General features: G+C 33.7%; 3 protein-coding genes across 3 annotated transcripts; 2 read left to right on the top strand and 1 right to left on the bottom strand.

The window, feature by feature from the left end:
- The first annotated feature begins 11891 nt into the window (after positions 1–11891).
- Positions 11892–15141, top strand: LOC147286714 (Pentatricopeptide repeat (PPR) superfamily protein). Its single transcript, XM_086242325.1, has 2 exons — positions 11892–14644; positions 14722–15141. Exon 1 carries the CDS (start codon positions 11920–11922, stop codon positions 14134–14136), a length of 2217 nt encoding a protein of 738 aa, XP_086098451.1. The 5' UTR covers positions 11892–11919; the 3' UTR covers positions 14137–14644; positions 14722–15141.
- A 4320-nt stretch (positions 15142–19461) lies between these two features.
- CLE5 (CLAVATA3/ESR-RELATED 5) lies at positions 19462–19713 on the top strand. Its single transcript, XM_086238933.1, has one exon. It carries the CDS (start codon positions 19462–19464, stop codon positions 19711–19713), a length of 252 nt encoding a protein of 83 aa, XP_086095059.1.
- Positions 19714–21538: 1825 nt separating this feature from the next.
- On the bottom strand, positions 21539–23146 carry LOC147286716 (uncharacterized). Its single transcript, XM_086240827.1, has 4 exons — positions 23082–23146; positions 22419–22486; positions 22208–22281; positions 21539–21831 (listed from the first exon to the last, which is right to left on the bottom strand). The coding sequence occupies exons 1-4, from the start codon at positions 23144–23146 to the stop codon at positions 21676–21678; spliced, it is 363 nt and encodes a 120-aa protein (XP_086096953.1). The 3' UTR covers positions 21539–21675.
- Positions 23147–23398: the final 252 nt, after the last annotated feature.

Below are 23398 nucleotides of genomic sequence, written 5' to 3' on the forward strand. Positions count from 1 at the left end.
GTAAAATAAAACACAGTATTCAAGACTAAAATTCTTTCTGCACTGCCATGATCACCAACCAACTTAAAAGTAGAAATTCCGAAAAAAAAAAAAAAAAAAAACTATATTTATAGATTAAATAGTACAAATCGAAAAGTGTATATGAACACCAACATATTAATAACACTACATTTGAAAAAAAAGAATCAGCAAAACAGTACATATAATATATGAACTATAAAAGTAAACTAGTTCTAAAACAACAAGGACTTTCTTATGAACTATACATAAATCATACAAAAGATAGAAGTAGTGAATTAAAGCGTACCTTAATGAATGAGCTGAACAAAATTCTTCTAAATCGCAGATGAGATGAGAGAAGACATATATAGTAGCTTTTAGGGTTCTAAAATTGGGGCTTAATTTCTTTAAGAGATTGCTATTTGTTTTTTTGAACAAACCTTCAATGATGAAATCATTAGAAGAATTTTGGGGCTCAACTTTACATGAACCTGTAATGATGAAATCATTAGAAGAATTTTGGGGCTCAACTCGTGATGAAATTGTTAAACCTTTTTGTTTGCGATGAAGTCGTGGTTTTTTATTTTATTTTATTATTATTATTATTATTTTTTTAAAGATATATCATTAGCTATAGGTTTCTCTATGGGGATGAAATTATTTTAAAATCTTATTCTTTCATAATTTAGATTCATTTTTGTAAAATTTTAGAAAAAGGGGACAAGTCTTTAAAAAAACTTAGGTGGCAAATAATTATGAGCTATATTTAAAAAATTTAAATATTATAATTAATATGAAAAATTCATGTCATTATGGTACGTACAATTAAGACACGATTTATTAAGTCACCTTAGCACTCTCCTCGTACAGCTGCTTTTGACTTTATCAAACTTTATCTTGTTTGGGTGTGACAAATATGCATACATATTTATAATACGACATGTTTAATTAACGCGATTCTACTTGAAAGGTTGTTGCCTTTAAAGTGTGATCCTTTGTAGGATGTATCCGGATGATAATGCTGAACCCAACACACTCATAATGGAAAACGAACTGTATGACAATTAGTATGCAGATAGCAAATTACGTGCTTCAATTCACTCCTTTTCTCCTTGTTTATTACTTAAGTTTATGTGAGTGCATGCAATTTAATAAATTATATTGAAGCATCACAAAGTCAGCATAATAATTAGTTATAAATAAATATAAAAACTCAAAAGTTTGCACGTACGATATATATGGTATTGTACGTATACCTCGATCAGCATGCACTATGCCTTATTATCTGTCACTGGAACATATTTTGTCTTGTTAATTATAAAATTAAAAGTACTTGAAATCTTTCTATTTATTATTAATTAGTTTTAAATTTCATATTCTAACTTAATATGATACTAGAACGAACAATCTACTGAAGTCAAATTCAATAGCTAGTTATGTAACTAAGTGTTGGATAACCAATTGTTATGTAACTAGCTAGGTTGCCCCAGTCATCTGAACTCACCATATATCTCTAGCCTAGGGCTTAGATCGAGATCGTGCATATTTGTCAGACTCACAGCACGCTTGCATATGTTTAGCAGCTAGCGATATGGCATGTGCTAATAAATACAAAGACTTCATATATATCTCCATCATGCAATGCTGATCCACAAAAGTGCTAAAAAGAAAATAATAAAAAATGGGCGACCATTCGACATCTCAAAGGGGAAAAGCTAAGAGACCAAACTCGATCTAATAATGGCAGAAGTGATCGATCATAAGCAAGGTCAAAAGCCACTTACTAGACACACAAGTACTTATGGGAATTGGAGACTCGATCGATGGATCTCTTAAATTTCAGTCTCCTAAACATATCTTTGGTTTTGTGTGGCCACCTCATCATACCTGAAGAGATCGACTTTAATATTCAGCTCCATTGAACAAGATAAAGTCGATCAATTCGAACCTCATAAGATTCCACCTTTTTTTTTTTAAAGGCTTTTTCGATCATGTGATTCCACTAACAAATTAACTCAAATGAATAAGATATACAAGAAAATAGTAAGTGATATATCCATGGAGTACGTTGTATATATATAAATAAGCCTCCACGAAAACTAAATGACTATATAACTAGTAGAGTTTTGAGGGTTATATAGCTCTAAAGTCAATATTAATGGCTAGCCTGAACTTCTGGGCTGCATGCCTTATCTGCTTGTTTTTCTTCACATGCACGGTTGCACCAGTGTCAGAAAGTCGGCCCCGTGACACCTATGTAGGGATGAGAAGGAATAATATTAATGTAAGTAGCACATTATTGCGAGAGCTACTACTGCTTCAAAAATCAAAACACCACAAGGAAGAAGATGTAGCTGGAAGCCCTGCTAATTACCACACCCAGCGGCAAAGTCCTGGGGGACCAGATCCTCAGCACCACTGAAAGTGAATCTACATGCTGCTTATTAATGCATAATTAATGAAGCAACATATAATATGAGTCTAGCTAGCTTATTTGAGCATGCATGGTTTTGATCGATGATCAATTTTGACTTATAAATTAATGCAAGCAGTGAAGTCATAATATATAATTGTAATTCATCTACTCAAATTTTGTGGAGAGTTGGTTGGTTTCAAAATTAGGTTTAGCTTGGCATATATGAAGGGTTGGAACTGTGGAAGTGCTAGCTACTTCAAAAACAACGTACACTACTCTTGTGTTGTACTATTTTTGTCGTATATATCAATTAGTGATCACAAGCTCGTAGTACCTCGCAAATGACAAATAAGGATCACAAATGCATATGATTTGAATTCTGATCTGTTGCATGTTTGCTTGTATTTATTGGTTTCAATATTCCTAGCCATTGAACAAAAAAAAAAAAAAAAAAAAAAAAAACAATCATATCGTGTACGTATTGTAAGTGTAAAGAAGTAACCCACACACACTAATGTGCCATAATTTATTTAATTTGCTCAAACATCCTTATATATATACAGAAAGTAACTCACAAATTAGAGATTTAGAATCAACTTTAAAAGTCAAAACCCTAAGTCTTCCTTACAAATTAGAGATTTAGATACAGAAAGTCAAACAAACAAAATTAAGACTCAAGCAAGACATTCCTTTGCAGGGTCAACTACCACGTACAGAAGAATTAAAAAGAAGAGATTGTGAATTAGAAAAAGATTTAAAAAACCTTAAGTTAAAAGGAGTCAAAACAACCTCACAAGTAAACTATCCTTGTTACAAACCAAACATTAGTACTAGTTATTATACTGAAACAATTGAAGAACATCAAACTTCCCCTACTGCTACTGATTTCGAAGTAACTCCTCTAGCAAATCCTGAATTATTAGCGATTAACAAAGGTTTTAAAATAAATTTTAAAATCCTCAACCAAGGTATTGAATCAGTTAGTAACATTGAAAGACGTGAACAATTCAGATAGAAATACACTATTCAACAAAAAGAAGATATATTTCAAAAATGGAAAATGATGATCATGAAAGTAATTAAATCAGAAATATTGTTTTTTGATTTTGTTGAAAAACATTATCAAGAAAACAACGAATTAAAAACAATAACAAAAGAAAAATGGACCAAAAATGATAATAGTATCATATCTTCTAGTCATCCTCCCCTAGAAACAATAGTTCTCACCCATAAAGACTCACATATAATTGCTTCACCTTTTAAATTTCCGGGAACAAACCCAGAAAAAAAAAAAAAGATTATTGAACAAAATAATTATAAAAATCAATGCTTAGATACTATAGGATAACAATTAGATCAAATTGAAAATAAAATTGAAAAAATTTCCAGTCCAGAACCAATTAAAAAAAGAAAAACCTTTAGTAACATTTCCTGAAATCAAACCTAATTCTAGTATTAGCCAAAAACAGTCAATACTCGACAAAATAGAACAAATGCTTTTAGAATATATTAACTAATGTCAAAAATGAACACGCACAAGTAGTGATCTTAAATATAAGAATATCATAACAGTTATCAACAAACAAAATACTGAAACAGAGTTAGACAATACCCCAGACTCAAGCTGTGAAATTACCCATGCATTTCAAAATCTTGGAATAAAAAGAGTTACAAATAAAATAAGTGCTACTAGTCTCACAAAAAAATTGGTATCCTAAGCCAACTCCCCCAGATTTACAATTTGAAGAAAAAAATTTCCAAAGTCAATTCTCTGTATTTCCGATAAACTCTATGAATGGAATATAAATGGTTAATTTATTTGAACAAGAAATTCTAAATAAATTACAACACATGTCTATGGTTGCTAATAGTTACACCACGAGCCATAATCTTAGTCAAACAGAAATTGTTGACCTCTTAGTAACTGGTTTTACAGGAATGTTACATTCCTAGTGGGAAAAACATCTTACCAAAGACTGTAGGTTAAAAATCAAACATTCAGTAAAACATGATGAAGATGACATCCCAATATTTAACGAGGAAATTGGCATGGGAATACCTGATGCAGTAAACACATTATTTTTTACAATCATTGAACATTTTATTGGAACACCTAGTAACGTCACATCTAGGATCCATGATCAACTTAGTAATCTCCGATATCTTGCCTTAAGTGATTTTAGGTGATACAAAAATGTTTTTATTTTAAGGGTTATGTTAAGAGAAGATAGTAATCAACTATTTTGGAAAGAAAAATTTATTAATGGATTGCCAAACTTATTTGCTCATAAAATAAGACAAATCCTAAATAATGAAAATAATATTATAAACTATGATAACCTTACTTACGGAAACATCATAACTACTATTCAGAAAAAAGGTCTAAAAATGTGCATTGGCATGAAAATAAGTAAAAAATCTACTAAAGATAGAAGGACTATCAAATATGAAATGAGAAATTTCTGTGAACAATATGGGCTACCCTCCATAGCTCATTCACAGAAATATAAACGAAGAGAAAAATACCCTCATAAAACATATTACAAAAACACTAAGAGAAAGTTTACAAAAATAATTTCTACAAGAAAAGTAAACCAACACATCAACACCAGTCACAAAAAAGGAAATCTGATAAAAAACAAAAAATCACAGACAAAAGTAAAGTCAAGTATTTAAGTGTAACAAAAAAGGGCATTTTGCAAATGAATGTGGAGTCAAAGAAGCAATTAACCAATTAACCATATCTAATAAAGAAAAGAACAACCTAATTAGGATTCTTGAATTAAGAAACACTGATTTTAGTGAAGTAGAAAATACTAGTAATACCTTACTTACAACTTCTAACACCCAAAACTGAAGATACCCAATCTGATTCTCCCAACATCAATTTTGGTTGTACAGACACTTGCTGTAAAACAATAAATGTTCTTACTAAACAAGAAGAACAAGAAGAAGTTTTAATAGATTTAATTAGCAAAATTGAAAATCTAGAATTAATTAAAATCTCAATACTTAAAATAATTCAGGAAAGTTATAACCCAAACTGATGAAAATAAACTCAAAATACCACAACCAAAAATTTGTCTTAGTACAACTTTAGACAAATTTAATAGGGCCAAAAAAGAAATTACACTTCAAGATTTGCAACTTGAAGTAAACAATATTAAAATTGAAATCCAATTATTAAAAACTCAAAATATAGATTTGAAAACAGAAAATCAAGCAATCAGACAGGATATAAATGTCCTCAAAATAGAAAACAACTTAAAACAATTTCAAGAAAAAGACCAACATAGTTCAAGTCATAAAAATTCTCATCATGATTCTGACCACTCAGAATAAAAAGATGAAAATAAAAGTCCTCAAAATATTATAAGTATCATAAATCAAATAAAACTCAAAAAATGACATTCTAAAGTAAAAATAGTCATTAAATATTTCGAACTATAACCAATGCACTTATTGATTCAGGTGTTGATTTAAATTGCATCAAAAAAGGTATGATACACACAAAATATTTAGAAAAACAATTGAAACCTTAACCTCAGCAAATAGGAGTAAAATAGAACTTAATTATGAAATCCCTAAAGCACATGTCTGCCAAAATAATGTTTGCTTTAAAACATGTTTGGTTTTAATAAAAAATATGACAGATCAAGTTATTTTAGGTCTCCCATTCATTGTGTTATTATACCCTTTTACAATAGAAAATGATGGAATAACTACCTACCCTGTGGGTGAAAAAATAAAATTTAAATTCATATCTCAACCAGAAGTCAAAGAATTATATGTTTTCCAAAAAAACTCAATTTCAAAGTCCATAAGTCTAATCCATCAAAATAATAAACAGATAAATTATTTGAAAGAAGAAATCAAATCCAAACGAATTGAAGATCAATTAACTAGTACAACTCTTCAACAGAAGATTAATGATTTTGAAGAAAGAATCAAACGAGAAGTTTGTCCTGATCTTCCTACTGTCTTCTGGCATAGAAAGAAACATATAGTAAAACTCTTTCTTATATTAAAGAATTTAATGAGAAAAATATCCCGACAAAAGCATCCAAATAAGTCAAGAAATCATGGAATTCTGTAAAAATGAAATTACTGAATTACTCAACAGAGGAATAATCAAGAAAAGTAAATCTCTTTGGTCTTGTCCAGCCTTTTATGTTCAGAAAAATGTTGAATTAGAAAGAGGTACACCAAGATTAGTCATAAATTATAAATCCCTTAATAATGTCCTGGAATGGATAAGATATCCAATTCCAAATAAGAGAGATTTGATAAACAAACTAAGTCAATTAGTTATTTTTTCCAAATTTGATATGAAAAGTGGATTTTGGCAAATTCAAATTCATGAAGATGATAAGTACAAAACTGCTTTTGTTACCCCCTTTGGTCACTATAAATGGAATATCATGCCTTTCGGGTTAAAAAATGCCCCTAGTGAATTTCAGAATATCATAAATGAAATATTTAATCCTTTCAGTCACTTCTCCATAGTCTACATAGATGATGTCTTTATCTTTTCTAAATCCATAGAAGAACATTGAAAACATTTGTACTTGTTTTTACACATAGTCAACACCAATGGACTAGTAGTCTCATCCTCAAAAATCAAACTATTCCAAACCAATATCAGATTTCTTGGATATAATATTCACGAATCCAAAATTAGTCCAATTGATTGAGTAATTCAGTTTGCAAAAAAAAATTTCTGACGAAATTCTTGACAAGAATCAACTCCAAAGATTTCTTGGATCCCTCAATTATGTTTTTGATTTCTACAAAAATCTCAGGAAACAATGCAGACCTTTGTTTGATAGACTCCAAAGCAATCATCCTCCTGGACACCCACTCATACTCTTATAGTCAGAAAAATTAAATGTTATGTCAAGACATTACCTTGTCTTGGTATTCCAACAATTAATTCTTTCCAAATAGTTGAAACTGATGCATCTGAACTTGGTTATAGAGGCATTCTCAAACAACAACCTCATCCAAACCATCCTGAACAAATTGTTCGTTTCCACTCTGGTGTTTGGACTCAAGCACAAACTTATAATACTATTAAAAAAGAAATTTTATCTATAGTATTATGCATTTCAAAGTTTCAAGATGACCTTTTAAACAAAAATTTTTTAGTCCGAGTCGATTGCAAAAGTGTCAAACATGTTTTAGAAAAAGATGTTCAAAACATTGCATTTAAACAGATTTTTGCAAGATGGCAAGCTATACTTAGTGTTTTTTATTTTGAAATTGAATATATTCAAGGAAGTCAGAATTATATCCCTGATTTTCTAACCCGAGAATTCTTGCAGGGCAAAAATGGCAACAAGAAGACCTAATAACCCTTCAACCTCTAGTCACAACTCAGTTCTTAACCCAGTTAAACCTGAACTCATCACTCCTTTAAATATAATTCCCTTTAGTCACTCTCCAGTCAATGTTTCAAATAGGTTTATTACCATTGGTAGTATTTGACCCAACTATCAGTCCGCCTTAGTATCCCAATATAATCCTTACCAGTCAAGCATTTAACTAGTGCTTCAACCCATTATCAATTATTAGGCAGCCACCTCTAGCTATGCCCCAAAAATTTCTGGTCATTCGTTATTCTACATTGAATTTAGTCTTAATCATCTTAAGACTCCAGAATTGCTTGCAAAATCATATTTTCCACCCATGCTATATTATGCTCCCAGTCACCCCTCCAAGTCATTAAAATATTATAGAGATATCCTCTTCACAACTAATTCAATCCTAATTAAACCAATCAAAGATAGGAATGATCCAAATAAAATTCTTTATCATTTCAAAAAATTATCATTCAACCAGATTGGGGTCCTCATCCCCATTCTCTCCGATTTCTTGATGAAGATGTCACATTTAGTTATTATGATTACATTGATGCTTGGTACAAGATATTCTTGCATCAAACCGAAGATTTCAGTCATTCCTGGTTCATTAACTTTGATAAGAAATTCAGAGAAAAATTTCCCCTGTGGTTTCAAAAATGGTGGTCAACCCATGAACCTATTTTCAGTCTCATACCTAATACTTTGCAAAATTTTGTCAAGTATTTTTCAACTGTTTATGCAGTCAATAAAGATGAAGCAGAAATCCCAACTCTTCTCCATTTTGTTTCCAAATACAAAGTTTCATGGATCCTCAAGTGGCACTATGAAATCAATTATGACATTGTCACAAGACATTTTTCAGTAAAATGATGGGATAAATTCAATCATGATTGCATCATCACCCAATTCAACACTGAGTTTCCCTCAACAAAAACCCATCAACTGAAACCAACTGTTTCACAGTCATCCATCTCTAGCTTCCCTCTCAATAGAAGAAAAGTCTAAATCTGAATTAAAAGAACTTGCCAAAAAAATCATGCTGCAAGTCACTCAGATGGGTGGAGAAGATGAAGTAAAAAATGAAAATAGTTCTCTAGCCTCCTATGAAGCTTCAACATCCAATGAAAATAATAAGAAGGCCACTAGTCAAAAGAAAAAACACCTTTGGTCAGAACCCTACTATATACCAAGATGCTCAGAAGATTTGAACAACGACTAATTTGTGTTCACAGTTCATGAGCTTAATAGTAAAAAGGCACTCTCAAGACAAATTACTATTCATGAATAGTGACTTTTTGCTATTCATCAATCAAGCGAAATTGGCTTCTCTCAGTCAAGAATCTACTTTTCCAACCAAGAATCTGCTTTCGGTGCAAACAAGAACAAGCAGTCCATCACCATAGTCAATCACAACATCTTTCAGTCATTCATGCCAGGAATCCAATAATTCCAGCTATTTCCAACTTGTAGCTCTTCTCTTTAAATACCATCCTTCTTTGATGGTCGAGACAGGCTTCATTCCAGCACTTCTGAAATTTCTAGTTCAAATTAGCAAACACTGTTGTAAACCTTCAGGCTTTGAGAGATCGTCCTAGCATACTTGAGATATCAGACTGTGATATTTTAGTATTCTAGCACTTTCAATCTTTGCAACTATGTTTATTTTATTTTGAAGAAATTCAAGTAATTTCAATAAGTTTTCATTGCACTACTTTCTTGCATTATTTTCAATATTATGATCAATAGTTATATTCTTGATTTTACTATATATATATATATATATATATATATATATATACAGGGAGGCTCCATTGTAGGATCCTACAAATAATTTTATTTATAGGATACCTCGTGGGGCCCACTCCCATATATTTTCGACAATCCGAAAAGTCTATTTTTTAGACATCTATTCATAGATCATGCTTGCAAAAAATTAGCCAAATTGAAAATCATTTGTATATCTAAACTATATATATCAAAAATGCTCTAAAGCTAACTAGTAGCAAGTTAATACAAAGCTAACCACTCTGTTGGGCTCACCGCACAATGTAATCTTAAAATCTGAACCGTCCATTTTTTAGATCTTACTTTATAGATCATCTCTGCAAAAAATCTCTAAAATCAGAAATCATTTAGCAATTTGATTATAATAACAACTATTCATATGCCTTTATCGAAAACAGTGTTCGTCTATTTATTTGATCACAATTAGATGACTAAATGATTTTTTATTTAATTGATTTTTTGCAATAATGATTTTTGAAGTAAAGCCTAAAAAATCGACGGTTTGGATTATGAGATTAGTTATGTGGTGGGCCCAAAAGTATGATTAGCTTCGTATTAACTTGCTAACTAGTTAGCTTTAGAGCACTCATATATATATATATATATATATATATATATATTAGAGGCAATGCCTCAAACATTCTTATATCTATAATATACTATTATGATTAAAAATCAAGTAAAACTAGGAGAAGGTTGAATCCAAAGGCATAAATGCATATATAATAAATGGGTATGTGCTCATTTTAGAATTTAACGACAATTTTTAGTGTTTTAATTAAAAGTTGTGCTTCCTTAAAAACCTTGTGTTACTAACTCCAAGGTGTTGGAGGAGTTAGTTCGGAGGTATAACTGTAAATCCAGGCACTTGAGTTCGAGTCTCCAGTTCGACCCTTGGAGCCAGACGGCAAGGGAGGTAAAAGCCCTTGTGAATTCCTTAGGCCCGGTGTAGATTGCCTGTCTTTGAGTGGCCCAAGGGATTAGTCTGGTGAGCGAAAGCTGGCCCAAGACACCCTCGGTTACCAAAAGAAAAAAACATCGTGTTACTAGCTATATATTGGTTCTCAATATTGAAAGAGGTCCCCAGATCGATTACCCCCTCCCCATATCAAAAACTCTTTCTTGATGACTCAACATGGATTTTTGTTTTTGTCTCTCTTAGTGATTTTGGGTTGAGCTTAGTATATATGACTCAAAAGATGTATCAACTTAGTATTTAGTGTTGGATTTTTTATAAGATAGGATGTATTGGTGTAATTGTAGTGTGATAGCAAAATATTTATAGTGGGTGTATTATGCTGATTATAGTGCTGTAAGTGTTACTCAATTTTGATCAACCAGGGACCTATTGTTACACCTAAGTTCGAACCCCTAACACATTTTAATCATTTTTTTTTTGTCTAAAGTTTTTAAAACCTTAAATCTTAGGGGTTTTTTTTTTTTTTTTTTTCAACCACATGCGGAAGTGGGTGATAAGCCTACCCACTTTTAAGTTTTAACGAGCCAAACGAAATGCTCGGCTTTTTTTTTTAAAGCCAAATAACACTTTTGGTCCATGTATTTATACAAAATTTAAACTTTGGTCTATCTTGGTCTTTTAATTTTTGCAATTTTAGTCATGTGCCAATACTATAGTAATTAAGTCCAAATCATCAACTCCATTTAATTTCTAACTGAAAATGTGATGTGGCATGGGCATTTTGAACATTTCAAAATTAGTCGTGTCACTAGATTAAAGGGCTCCACTTTTGAACTATTTGAAATGTTCAAAATGCCCATACCTCGTCTAATTTCTATCAACAATTTAAATGGAGTTAACAATTTTAACTTTAATTGATATTATATTAGAAGTACATAACTGAAATTCCCAAAATTAAAAAACATAACCAAAGTGAAAATTTTGTGAAAGTATATGAACCAAAAGTGTCATTTGGTCTTTTTCTTAATTTTAATATAATACAATGGTTAAAACTATTCAAATCGCTTAAATGTAGAAATTAATATTTTATATATTATAAGTATGTTAAGTGGATTAATAATACTACAGTGACCAGCCCTGACCAGCCCGGTGTGGATTGTTTGTCTTTTACCGGCCTAAATAATTAATCAAATGCGTGAAACCTGTCCCAAAACATCCTCGATTACCACAAAAATAATAATGATACTATGGTGAGTTTTTTTTAATTTATTTTTCCGGTATCAACAAGCTCACATAAGTTGTCGTTACCAACTGCCTGAGCCTTCCATATTTCCTCAGTGTCTCAAAAAGCACAAGTTGTCGATACCAATTTAACTACATATTAGACTACGAAACCCAACCAAGCCCACATCACATAAGCTGTCGTTACCAACTGCATGAGTTTCCATGGAGATTTCCTCAAACAACACAAGCGTCTTCTGCAACTACTGCATGCATGCTCAAGGGTTCATTCTCTCGAAGCAACAAAAGCACTCCACGCCCTCAGCATCACAATGGGTCCATCTCCAAACCAACCCATTTTCGTTTACAACAATGTCATGTCACAATATTCGTCACTTGGGAAGTTTTCAGTTGCACGTCAGTTGTTTGACAAAATGTCATGTAGGAACGTTGTGTCATATAATATCATAATTAGTGCTTCTACTAGATGTGGGTATGTAGGGGAAGCTTGGAGAATGTTTTCTGAGATGAGGGGTTGTGGGTTTGAGCCAACTCAATATGCGGTTGGTGGGTTATTGTCATGTGGGTCATTGGATGTTTATCATGGGGTACAGTTAAATTCGTTGGTCGTAAAGAACGGACTGCTGGATGTTGATGCTTTTGTGGGGACTTCTTTGTTGGGTTTTTACGGAAGGCATGGGTTGTTAGAGGAAGCGGTTTGGACATTTGAGGATATGCCCTGTAAGAGCTTGGTGACATGGAATTCAATGATGTCTCTGCTTGGACATCATGGGTTTGCTGAAAATTGTGTGTTTCTGTTTCGGGAGCTAGTGAGGATGGATGCTGCTTTGTCTGAAGGTTCTTTTGTTGGTGTTTTTTCTGCATTTTCATGCCAACAAGACTTGGGATTTGGGGAACAAGTGCATGGTTTAGTCATAAAAAATGGGTTTAATTGTGTTGTTCTGGTGGCGAATTCTCTTATCAGTATGTATGTGAAATGCACAGGCATATGCTTGGCAGAGCAAATGATTGCAGAGTTAACTGTTCAGGATGTTGTATCATGGAATACTATCATTGGTGCAGCAGCAAAAACTGACAGACCTGGAAAAGCATTAGAACTCTTCTCAAAAATGTCCATGGGTGGAGTATTGCCTACTGAGATCACATTTGTCAACCTTATAAACTGTTGTGCCCGTTGGGAGGTTCCATTCTACGGAGAGTCTGTTCATGCTAAGATAATCCGGCATGCTTTTGAATCTGATGTTTTTGTAGGTACTGCATTGGTTAATTTTTATGCTAAATGTGATAACTTGGAAGAAGCCCATCGCTGTTTTAATGAGATATATGAGAAGAATTTGGTTTCCTGGAATGCATTGATTTGGGGTTACTCAAATAATTGTTTGCCTACATCTATATTTTTACTACAAGAAATGCTTCGTTTGGGTTACCGACCTAATGAGTTCTCATTTTCAGCTGTTCTTAAGCCATCATTGGCACTAGAGCTCCAGCAGCTTCATTGCTTAATTATAAGAATGGGCTTTCAGAAACATGAGTATGTGCTGAGCTCTCTTATAACCTCATATTCCAACAATGGTCTCATGTCTGATGCCCTGGTCTTTGTCTCAGCTTCTGACGATCTGCTTCCTGCTGTTCCCTCTAATGTCATTGCTGGAATATATAACAGAACTGGGCAATATAATAAAACACTGAAATTGTTTTCTCTTCTTGAAGAAGTTGACATTGTATCCTTGAACATTGCAATTGCAGCTTATGCCCGCAGCGGTTATTACAAAGAGGCATTTGAGCTTTTCAAACAATTGCATTTAATTAAAGTCCCACCAGACAATTATACATTTGTTAGCCTTCTAAGTGTGTGCGCTAAACTTTGCAATCTTGCTTTGGGCAGTTCTCTTCATGGTTATATCATTAAGACTGATTTCAGTCGTTGCGACACATTTGTGTGCAATGTGTTAGTTGATATGTATGGGAAATGTGGTAGCATTGGAAGCTCAGTGAAAATCTTTGACCAAATGAAAGGCAAAAACTTAATCACATGGACAGCTCTAATTTCTGCTCTTGGTCTTGATGGTTATGTCCATGAGGCATTAGAACAATTCAAAGAAATGATGGTCCGGGGCTTTAAGCCTGATGGATTAGCTTTTACTGCTGTGCTTACAGCTTGCAGGCATGGTGGATTAGTGAGAGATGGGATGGAGTTATTCAGGAAAATGGAAAGGGATTATGGAGTTGAACCAGAAATGGATCATTACCATTGTGTGGTGGACTTACTAGCTAAATGTGGACATATTAGGGAAGCAGAGGAAGTGATTTCCAACATGCCATTCCCACCAAATGCCATTATATGGCGTAGTTTCCTTGAAGGCTGCAAGTGTCTTGGAGCTGCAAAGGAACAAGCGATGGGACATGTTTAAATTATGAATCAGCCCGAAAAATTTGTTTGAGTGTCTAAGGTCCAGTTTGGGATTGTGGCGGGTAGCCTCAAAAGCACTTATATCAAAAATCTTGTGGAGAAAGTTTGTTAACTTAAATTGGAACAAGTTATTCAGTCATGATGGAGTTTTGGCAGCTGTTTTGAGAATCTCAATGCGCTGGTTTACTGATCACTCCTTTCCATTTCTTCTTTGCTTACTCCTTTCCCTTTCACTCATGGCGCACTAGTTCCCTGATCTCTCAGAATCTCAATTTCATCCCTGAGCTTGGCCAAGAGCAAAGTCCTCCCATGACTCTCATCCCGAAGCTTCGAACTCTATCAATCCCTCTTTCTCTTCCATTTCTTCTTTTAGAACCTCAAAACCCAAATCCAAAGTTCTCAAGTCAGTGATGGTGGGCCAAATTCAACAGAAACATCAGAAACCACTGTTCTTGGATGCTCTGGTCAACGGTGCTTCCAAAGAAGAGGTTGGTCGGATTTTTTGTCTGGTAAGTTTCTTATTTCAGCAACAAACTTGTTGGTTTTTATTTTGATCAAGAATAACTTGTAATTCCTTGTTTTCCAGGTTAGAGTTGTTTGGGACAGTGGGGATTATTTAGTTGTCAGGACTGATCGGCATTGTGCATTTGAAAGATTCTTGATTCCATTCCCTTCAAAGGCCAGGTCCGTTCCAAGATCCCACCCTAAAGAAAATAAATTTCTTATACATGTGTTTTCTTGATTGGATTTGGTTGAGTATTTTAATGGGAAAAGAAAAATATAACAGCTAGAAAGCTCAAAGCGTGTTAATTAAAATACTTACTACGGTTTTGTTTTTCTTGTTGGGTTTGTGGGTGAGATATTATAATCATTGTGTTTCATACAATTGTGAGTAGAACAAGATGCTAACTTTTAGTAAATGCAATAATTGCTTTGTTTAAGACGTTTCATAATCATGAAAATAAAATTGGAGGAAGATGGATTTTCTGCTATACTCATCTTCGTGCAGATGAGTTTATATATATATATAAGTTAAGTAGTTGTCATCCTATGGAAATTGGTTAATGTCCCAGCATACTTGTATTTGAGGGATAGGACTGGTTTTAGATTTTATTGGAACAATTACCATCTCAAAAACTTGTTGAATTTTCTATAGAACTGTGGTACCTATTTCTTGTCGACCTGAATATGGTTGCCAAATTTTTCTTGTTTGATTTTGCATTCTGATTTGTATAGGATTCGTCAGTTATTGATGTGGGCAATATGGTACTTTTATGTAGTATGTTGATTTTAATTGCTGAAACTGGTATCCTCTGTTTTGAGGAGTTTTGGCTGCTGGAAGCTCTTGTTATTATGAGGGATGGCTGAAGGTTTTTTCCCTGTTTCCTGCTTGAGGCTTGGACTGAAGTTTCTGCTCAATTACTGCATTATATTTGTAAGGCTTTTGAGCTCTTAATGCACAGAAATTGCTCTTGTTTTTGAGCTTTATTTTCCTTTCAAAGCCTTTATAAGGATGATTTCATTATTTTTTTCTTAGAATCATGATCAAACAAGAAGAGCATTTTGAACATTGGTTGCTGCTTATGGTAGCTCAGATAATTTTTCTATGTACGACTTCAACCTGCGATTGAAGTATTCTTTTGATTAATAACATCCTTATCTTGAGAAATTTTTATGGAAAATCAGGGAATTTCCTTATCAAGATATGGACTACCATCTAGCCAAATGAGTTCTATACTTCAAAATAGATTGGTGCATTCATATTACTTCAGTCCCTGTTTGTGCCCATTTTATTGGTCTGGTTTCAGCTCTTTGGTTCTAACTCTTTCACTGCCAGCTGTGCAAATTGGTTTAATACAATGGAATTTAACGGGAACAACATCGTGTCTCGACTTGAACGGGAACAACTACATTGGTTCATATGAAGAAGTTGAGAATTACCTCTTTAGAAGTTAATTCTAATACTTCTGCTGCAAATAGACCATGGATATTATCAGAATTTTGTTAGTTCACTTTTATTGAAAGATATGCAGTTGGGACATGTTTATAAGCTATCATGTGTTTTCATATTTTTCTACTTTGATATACTAGATCATGTAAGGCCTTCTACTATAGTAAGACCCATTTTTTGTGACCCAAAATCTTACCATTTTTTGTGACCCAAAACCCATTTTGGGTCACAAATAGTGTTGTGACCTAATTCTCACTGCAATGGTATTGTGACCCAAAATTGGGTCACAGTGTTTTATACATATTTAAAATATGGCTAATATTGATTAAGTGATGTTTAATTTATAATTTAAAATTTAAATTATAATAAAAATTATTCTATTGGTCTTATTTTAATGAGATCTTTAAAATAAGGTTAATATTGAATATATTTAGAATAAGAAAATTCTATAGGTATGTCATCACTAGGGCTTCATCTTTAGCTACCTCTCAAGCATCTCCTCTAGGAGCCATGACAAAGAAAAAAAAAATTTGTGCAAATTTGGTAAACAAAGGTTGTAGTTTATGATGAAAAACTATGAGTGTTGTATAATATATATAGACCCATTTGAGAATATAAGCTGTTGGAGGGTTTGGGGAATTTTTATTAATTTTTTTGAAATTTTTTGGCAATTTTTCGGTTATTATTTCAATTTTAAATGATTTATTAATTATTTGTTAAAAAAAAAAAAAAAAGCTTAGGCGATTTGGACCATTGATTATCTACGGTCCATTAATCTAGGCCCTTTAATTTCAAACCAGCCACTTAAAAAAAAAAAAGGACAAAAAATGGCAGCCTCAGATCACCAACGATCATTTAATCTGGACCGTTGGTGATCACCCATCACTGTCGCACGTGTCACAACAAAGCAAGTGGCTGACAACTGTTGCAGGCGGGGCCCACCAAATTTTCGACTATAGCACACCCTCTCTCCTTACGTGGGTGGGCTACTTTTGCAATTGGGTCACAGCCATTTTAGCTCACACTGAGACCCAGATTTAGGTTACACTTTGGGTTACTCCCTCTTTTGGGTCACATTTTTCGGCCCATAGTGCTTGGGTGTGAGCCATTTGTGACCCAAAATGGGTTTTGGATCACATTTTCAAGTGGCTTAGTGGAAGGCCTAATTATCTTGAGACCATTTAATAGAACTTTTGTTCTATTTACTTATGCAATGTATGATTTACTTGGATCATAATATCAATTTTATAGCATTTGGAGATATGATAATCATATCACTAGAAAGTACAATTACTATACTATTATAAAAAACCATTAACATGTTATCATATTTATTATAGTAATTCTATAAATGCAATCAAAACCCTTTTTTAGCACATAAAGTGCTATCAAAACATTCTCCAAAAGATAAATATTTAAAAAATGGATAAATAATGAAAATACTTTCTTTTCTTTTGATGTGGCACGCACGACACATGACTATTGGCTCTGGAGTGATAGGCGCAAATCTGATCATTAGGGTTCCAGTGTCCGATTTTTGCGCACTATACCTTTTTGAAAAGGGAATGACAAGGCAAATCCAAATCACAGTCGCAGACAATGAGCGAAGGTGGATTTTGGCCAAATAAGGCTGTTTGCTAGGCCAAAATCACGTTTAAAGTTTTTCTGGAGTTTTTTTGGCATTTTAATTGTCTTTTATTATTTTCAGTATTTATTTTGGTTGTTAAACATACCATTTATGGCTTTTAGGGAGTTATCTAAGGTTGTATGGTATTTAGATGCTTTAATGAGATGTAATGGGGTGGTTTTTTTTAAGCTGATTAATGAAAAAAATTGAAGTTTCTTTTGAAACCTTTCTATCAACTTGGAATCCGTTTGAATTAACAAGGTTATAGATCCCTTGTTCTTGGTATTCTCAATCTAGAGAATCAACAAGTCTAAGGTTTGTATGTGTGTTGTGATACATCACCTACGTGTTATGTCAATTTTAATCATTTTACACGGCTAACACAATTCAACCAAAGCACTAGCTAGCTAGTGGTAACTTTCAGTAGATCTGAATGGTAAACTGAATACAAAATCACTAATAAATGACATCTTTTTTTTTTTTTTTCCGAAGTAAACGGTGATGACAACAGAATATACTTCTAAAAGGTAAGTTTAAGAATCGTTTTCTGGTGATCAGTACTAGTTATGAATCTTATGATATGTGAAGATTATCTTTAATTTCTTTGAAAAAGTTTCTCTCGTTATAATGTTATTGGACAGCTGTTGCATGTACATAGCATTCTAGAGAGAGAGAGAGAGAGAGAGATTAATCAAACAAATCAAGGGTGGTCTAATGCATAAAGTAGAATGTCCACCCCGATAAAAATAGCCGACACAGTTTTTTTTTTATCAAGAAAAGACAACAGAAGGGTTCGTTGAATCACTGAATGAGAATCCAAACAACAAAAACTAAAACCGTTGGAATATATACTTATTTTTATTTACATTTCAGATTTATTCCACATCGGACCCATGTGCCAATAAGCATTTCTGCCCACCCTTTTGTTTTTTTTTTGGCAAATAACCTGCAGAAAAAAAAAAATAGAAAAGAAAACAGCAATTCTCGTGCGATTTTGGCATATGTGCCGAACATTTTTCTTTTTATGTATTCTTGTGGTTTTAAAATCAATAATGTACGAGCGTGGCAATAATTAATAGCAAATGATGACTAAGCTGCACCATGTTGTTGGTGTCGGTATAAGAGAAAAAAACAAAGGGTACTTCCTTCAACAAATTTGGATATCAAATTTTGCTTATTTATAAATGATGTGATAATATTTTATTTATTCAAATCTGAACTTATTATGAAGTTTAACATTTAGGAAATATACTATTGAAAAAAAAAAAACTTAGGCATTAAATATTTTTCTTATTTTTGACAAATAAGATATTAATATGCACATATACATATATTGTTTAAGGAACAAATTCAATGAGTTTGAAGAAATTATAAATGGGATATACATAGAATGATAAAAGACAAAACAAGAGCCAAAGGGAGAGTCAAAAACAAAAAAACACAGATAATATATCCACTGTTATGACTAGAAGACAATTGCTGATGGCAATCTGTTTCATTCTCGACCCACTATCCTCTCTCTATAAATAGAAGTTCTCTAACCATTTGAGCTACTTGGACTCTCTCCCAATTTCCTTTACCAATTTAGCTCGATCAAGCTCTTATTTAGCATTAATTAGTATTCCTTTGTTATTTTTTGTTGTTACACAACCTTACACTTATCCTAATCTTAATCTATTACTTTATCCACCTTCACCACTTGACCTAACTATCCCCCCATCTTTATCATATATAACTCTATTGTTTTAATGGCGCGCACATTGATACTCATGATCTTTGTCATCTTCTTGACTCTCTCGACGGTTTCTGAAGCACGGATACTTGACGAGCACGGTACAGTTTCTCAGACACAAACATTTCACGAGCACAAAGCCATGCATAAACATGTACACAGTAAACATCTTATGCATCAGTTGCTTGCACATTATCGAAGGGTGCAGCAGTTTGATACGTCTCCGGATAGACGCGCACCAGGAGGGCCAGATCCTCAGCACCACTAATGCATCTCCACCGTTGATCTCACTAGCTTCCGATCACGTGGGAGTCCATGCTTCTAAAAGACCTATATCCAAACAACCCTTAATATTGGTATAGTCAAGGCAAATGTATCTGGTTTGAAAATGAGTACTATCTCTTTTATTTGTCTATTTTCCATCTCAAATCTTATATACAAAAAAAGAGCAGCAATTATCGGTGCTTACTTTATATCTCTTTCTTATTCTTCTCTATCTCTTTAAAAGAAAAAGAAAAATTGAAAGAAAAGTAAAAGACTTTATATGTCAAGCCAAAAAAACAAACCTTATACGTCTTTCTGAACAGAGCAACCCTACGTAAAGAATCACAAGCAGCTTTGTATTATAACTCGATCTATCCGGTCAATTGTTTCTTAATCTCTACCTATCGAACTCCAACCCCAAAATGAATATAATATTTGTTATTTGAAGAGATAATTTGAATTTAAGATCTCTCCACTATTTTGAAGAAAACTATGTTCCACTAAATCAATAGTACGTTAATTAATTCTAAGAAAAATATAAATATATGTAACTTAATTAGGGCAGTGTTATTCACTTAGGTTTCATGCATTTCTCTAAAGTATCTATTGCAAATAACTGTGCTATAATGATGTTGTTATTTGCATTCTTTCAATTTAAGAAGGGTGCCGGCCAGTAAATTAATCTTCTGGTGAGTACGAATAACACCTCTCATCCTTAATTGCCAAATCTACTTTTCCAATAACCCTTTCACCCAAATCATATAATAAAGCAAATCTGGATGAAGATTCTCCTTAGTGATCATATCATGGGTTGAATATGTATTAGTTTGTATTAATATGATCTATTGCATGTTCCTTCATGTGTTCCACTTTATGCCTCAAATGTGCAAATTAAATAAATTTGTCTGTTTTGGCATTATCGGGCACCTCTTTCAGAGTAGAAAGCCTCAATATATCTTAATCCAATGAACATTTTTTATATTCTCCTTTCCTTTCCCACTATATAATAACTTTTCAAAATCTTCAATTGTACATATCTAGCTATACCCTAGAATATTATACACTTGAAGGCAATGCTGCTCTAGCTCCAAATTAATAAGTACTGTACTAGTGCTTTTTATAGCTTCCATTTGTTTGTCATCCAATTATATACACTACAAGAAAAAACACTTTGGGCGACGAACCCATTTCCTCTCCCAAAGTTGATTTTCGTCGCCCAAAACTTTGGGCGACGAAATGTGTTCGTCGAGTATTTGGTCGCCTAAAACATGACACCCAAGAGTTTGGGCGACGAACTTATCAAGTTCGTCGCCCAAAGATACCTAGGGAGACGAATTTATTTCGTCTCCTAAGGCATGTGGTTTGTCGCCCAAAGCAAGTTTAGGCGACAAATTAATTTGTCGGCTAAACATACTTTGGGCGACGAATTAATAGTTCCTCTCCCAAAGTATATTTAAGCGACGGAATTTTTCGTCGCCTAAATAGACTTTAGGCGACGAATTAATAGTTCCTCTCCTAAAGTATATTTAGGCGACGAATTATTTCATCGCCTAAACATACTTTGGGCGACGAATAAGTAGTTCCTCTCCCAAAGTATATTTAGGCGACGAAGAATTCCGTCGCCTAAACCTATTTTATTTAAAAAAAAAATTTTTTTTTATTTAATAGTTTTTATCCAAAATGTATATAACATAAAATTAATAAATTTATATCCAAAATGTATTAATAAATGTATACAAAACCTATTTTATTTTAAAAAAATTATTATTTTTTTTAATTTAATATTTTTTATATCCAAAATGTATATAACACAAAACTAATAAATTTATACAAAATGTATTAATAAATTTATTCATCCGCTTCGACTTCAGTCCTCCGAATTGCGTAGATACGGAAGCCGCACCGGATGACGCGGGAGCCGAGGTGCCTATAACTTGACTATAGTGGTGAGCCGAAGAGGATTGGACTATAGCATCGGGAGCCGAAAAGGGAGTGGCCTAGACTGCTGCATCAGGAACGGGTGAGGGAGTGGCCTGGACTGCGACATCAAGAGCGGGTGAGGTATCGAGACCTGGAGTGCATGCCAACTCGGTGGTCCTAGATGCATGCATTCGCCTTCCACCTTATAATCAAAAAAATTAAACACAACAATTTAACAATTAAACTAAATTCAACAATTTAAGAAGTTAACTAAATTTTATAATTACTCTACATCGCATATTTTACACAAGGTGCTGTGCTGCCATCTAAGAGTACATTTTCAAGCTTAAGGTCTCTATGGCAGATTTGCTGCCAGAAATGAATTAATTCCTTACTACAATCAACACTACAAAAGATCATGAGGAAAAATAGCAGTATAACAACAAATTAACAGAAGAGTTCCAATTTATAGTGGTTCTACAACCAATTAACAGCAAAAGAAAAGGTTGGTTAATTCTACATTAGTAATCTACATAGAAGAGTAGCATTTATGGATATACACATAATTCATTACTAACCTCTTTGAATTGAATAATATTTGGATGCTTCAATGACCTTGGTTCATGATCTCCCTTTGCACATGTTCGACTATCTGCAACACCAAAGAAATGAAAAACAAAAAAACTCAATTCCCAGAAAAATTCAAACATCAAAAAGAAAGAAAAAAAAAGTGAGAGAATTGACACAAAAAAGAAAAGGAAGATAAGAGGTGAAGGAGATGAAACAGACCTTCTGGCCTCTCTGGTCCACTTGTCTCCGACCAGCCTTGCAACCCCAAAATTCCCAGACCCAATATCCTTCACAATCTTATAAATAAAACCATAAATAACAAAAAATAAAAATAAAAAACAGAAAACCCACAATTTATAAAAAAAAAACAGAAAACCCACAGTTGGGTTGCTGGTCGGGGTGGGGGTTGCTGATGGGGATAGGTTGCTGGTGGGGAATCAAAGGAGGCGGAAGGGAAAGGGGAGAGAGAAAGAGGAGGCCGAGGAAGGTTTCGATAGGGGTGGGGATTGGTTTCGTGGAGAGAGAAAGAGGAGGGGGTGGGGATGGATTTCTGGGAGAGAGAAATAGGAGGAGCTGGGTTGGGTTTCGGTGAGGAGGGCAGCGGTCACGGAGGGAGATGGGTGGTCGGGGAGGGAGATGGGTGATTGGGTCTGGGTTGATCGAAGCAGGGGAGAGGAAGAAGACATAGCAGGGGATGGGTTTTGGGGAGAGAGAAAGAGGAGGGGGTGGGTATGGGTTTCGGTGGGGAGGGCGGCGGTCACGGAGGGAGATGGGTGGTCGGGGAGGGAGATGGGTGACTGGGTTTGGGTTGAAGCAGGGGAGAGGAAGAAGACATACAGGGGAGAAAAGGAAAAAAATAAATAAATTAAGAAGAAGAAATACCAGATCTGGGGAGTGTTAATCGAAAAGACTTTAGGCGAGGAAGCTAATTTTGTCGCCCAACCCATTTTGTCGCCCATACTCTCTTTGGGCGACAAAATTAGCTTCCTCGCATCAGTTTGTGAAATTTTTTGCGCGAGTTGACCCCGCCAATTTTTTTAAGCAAAATTTAGAAAAAATGAACTTGACTTTGGGCGAGGAATTTATATATTCGTCGCCCAAAATGACTTTAGGCGAGGAATCTACAGATTCGTCGCCCAAAGTATGGCCCTAATACCATTTTTTGAAATTTATAATTTATATTTAGTATTTAAAATATA

This window comes from Dryas octopetala, chromosome 4 (genome assembly GCF_963921425.1).
Source record: "Dryas octopetala chromosome 4, drDryOcto1.1, whole genome shotgun sequence".
NCBI classification, from domain to species: domain Eukaryota; kingdom Viridiplantae; phylum Streptophyta; class Magnoliopsida; order Rosales; family Rosaceae; genus Dryas; species Dryas octopetala.

What these genes read in the sequence shown, in the direction of transcription:
- LOC147286714 (XM_086242325.1), top strand. Translation starts at nt 11,920, where the DNA reads ATGAGTTTCCATGGAGATTTCCTCAAACAACACAAGCGTCTTCTGCAA.
- CLE5 (XM_086238933.1), top strand. Translation starts at nt 19,462, where the DNA reads ATGGCGCGCACATTGATACTCATGATCTTTGTCATCTTCTTGACTCTC.
- LOC147286716 (XM_086240827.1), bottom strand. Translation starts at nt 23,146, where the DNA reads ATGGGTTGGGCGACAAAATTAGCTTCCTCGCCTAAAGTCTTTTCGATT. An exon ending in ATTAACACTCCCCAGATCTG is followed by an intron (nt 22,487 to 23,081) that starts GTATTTCTTCTT and finishes AAGATTGTGAAG; the next exon opens with GATATTGGGTCTGGGAATTT. An exon ending in ATATTATTCAATTCAAAGAG is followed by an intron (nt 21,832 to 22,207) that starts GTTAGTAATGAA and finishes TTTGATTATAAG; the next exon opens with GTGGAAGGCGAATGCATGCA.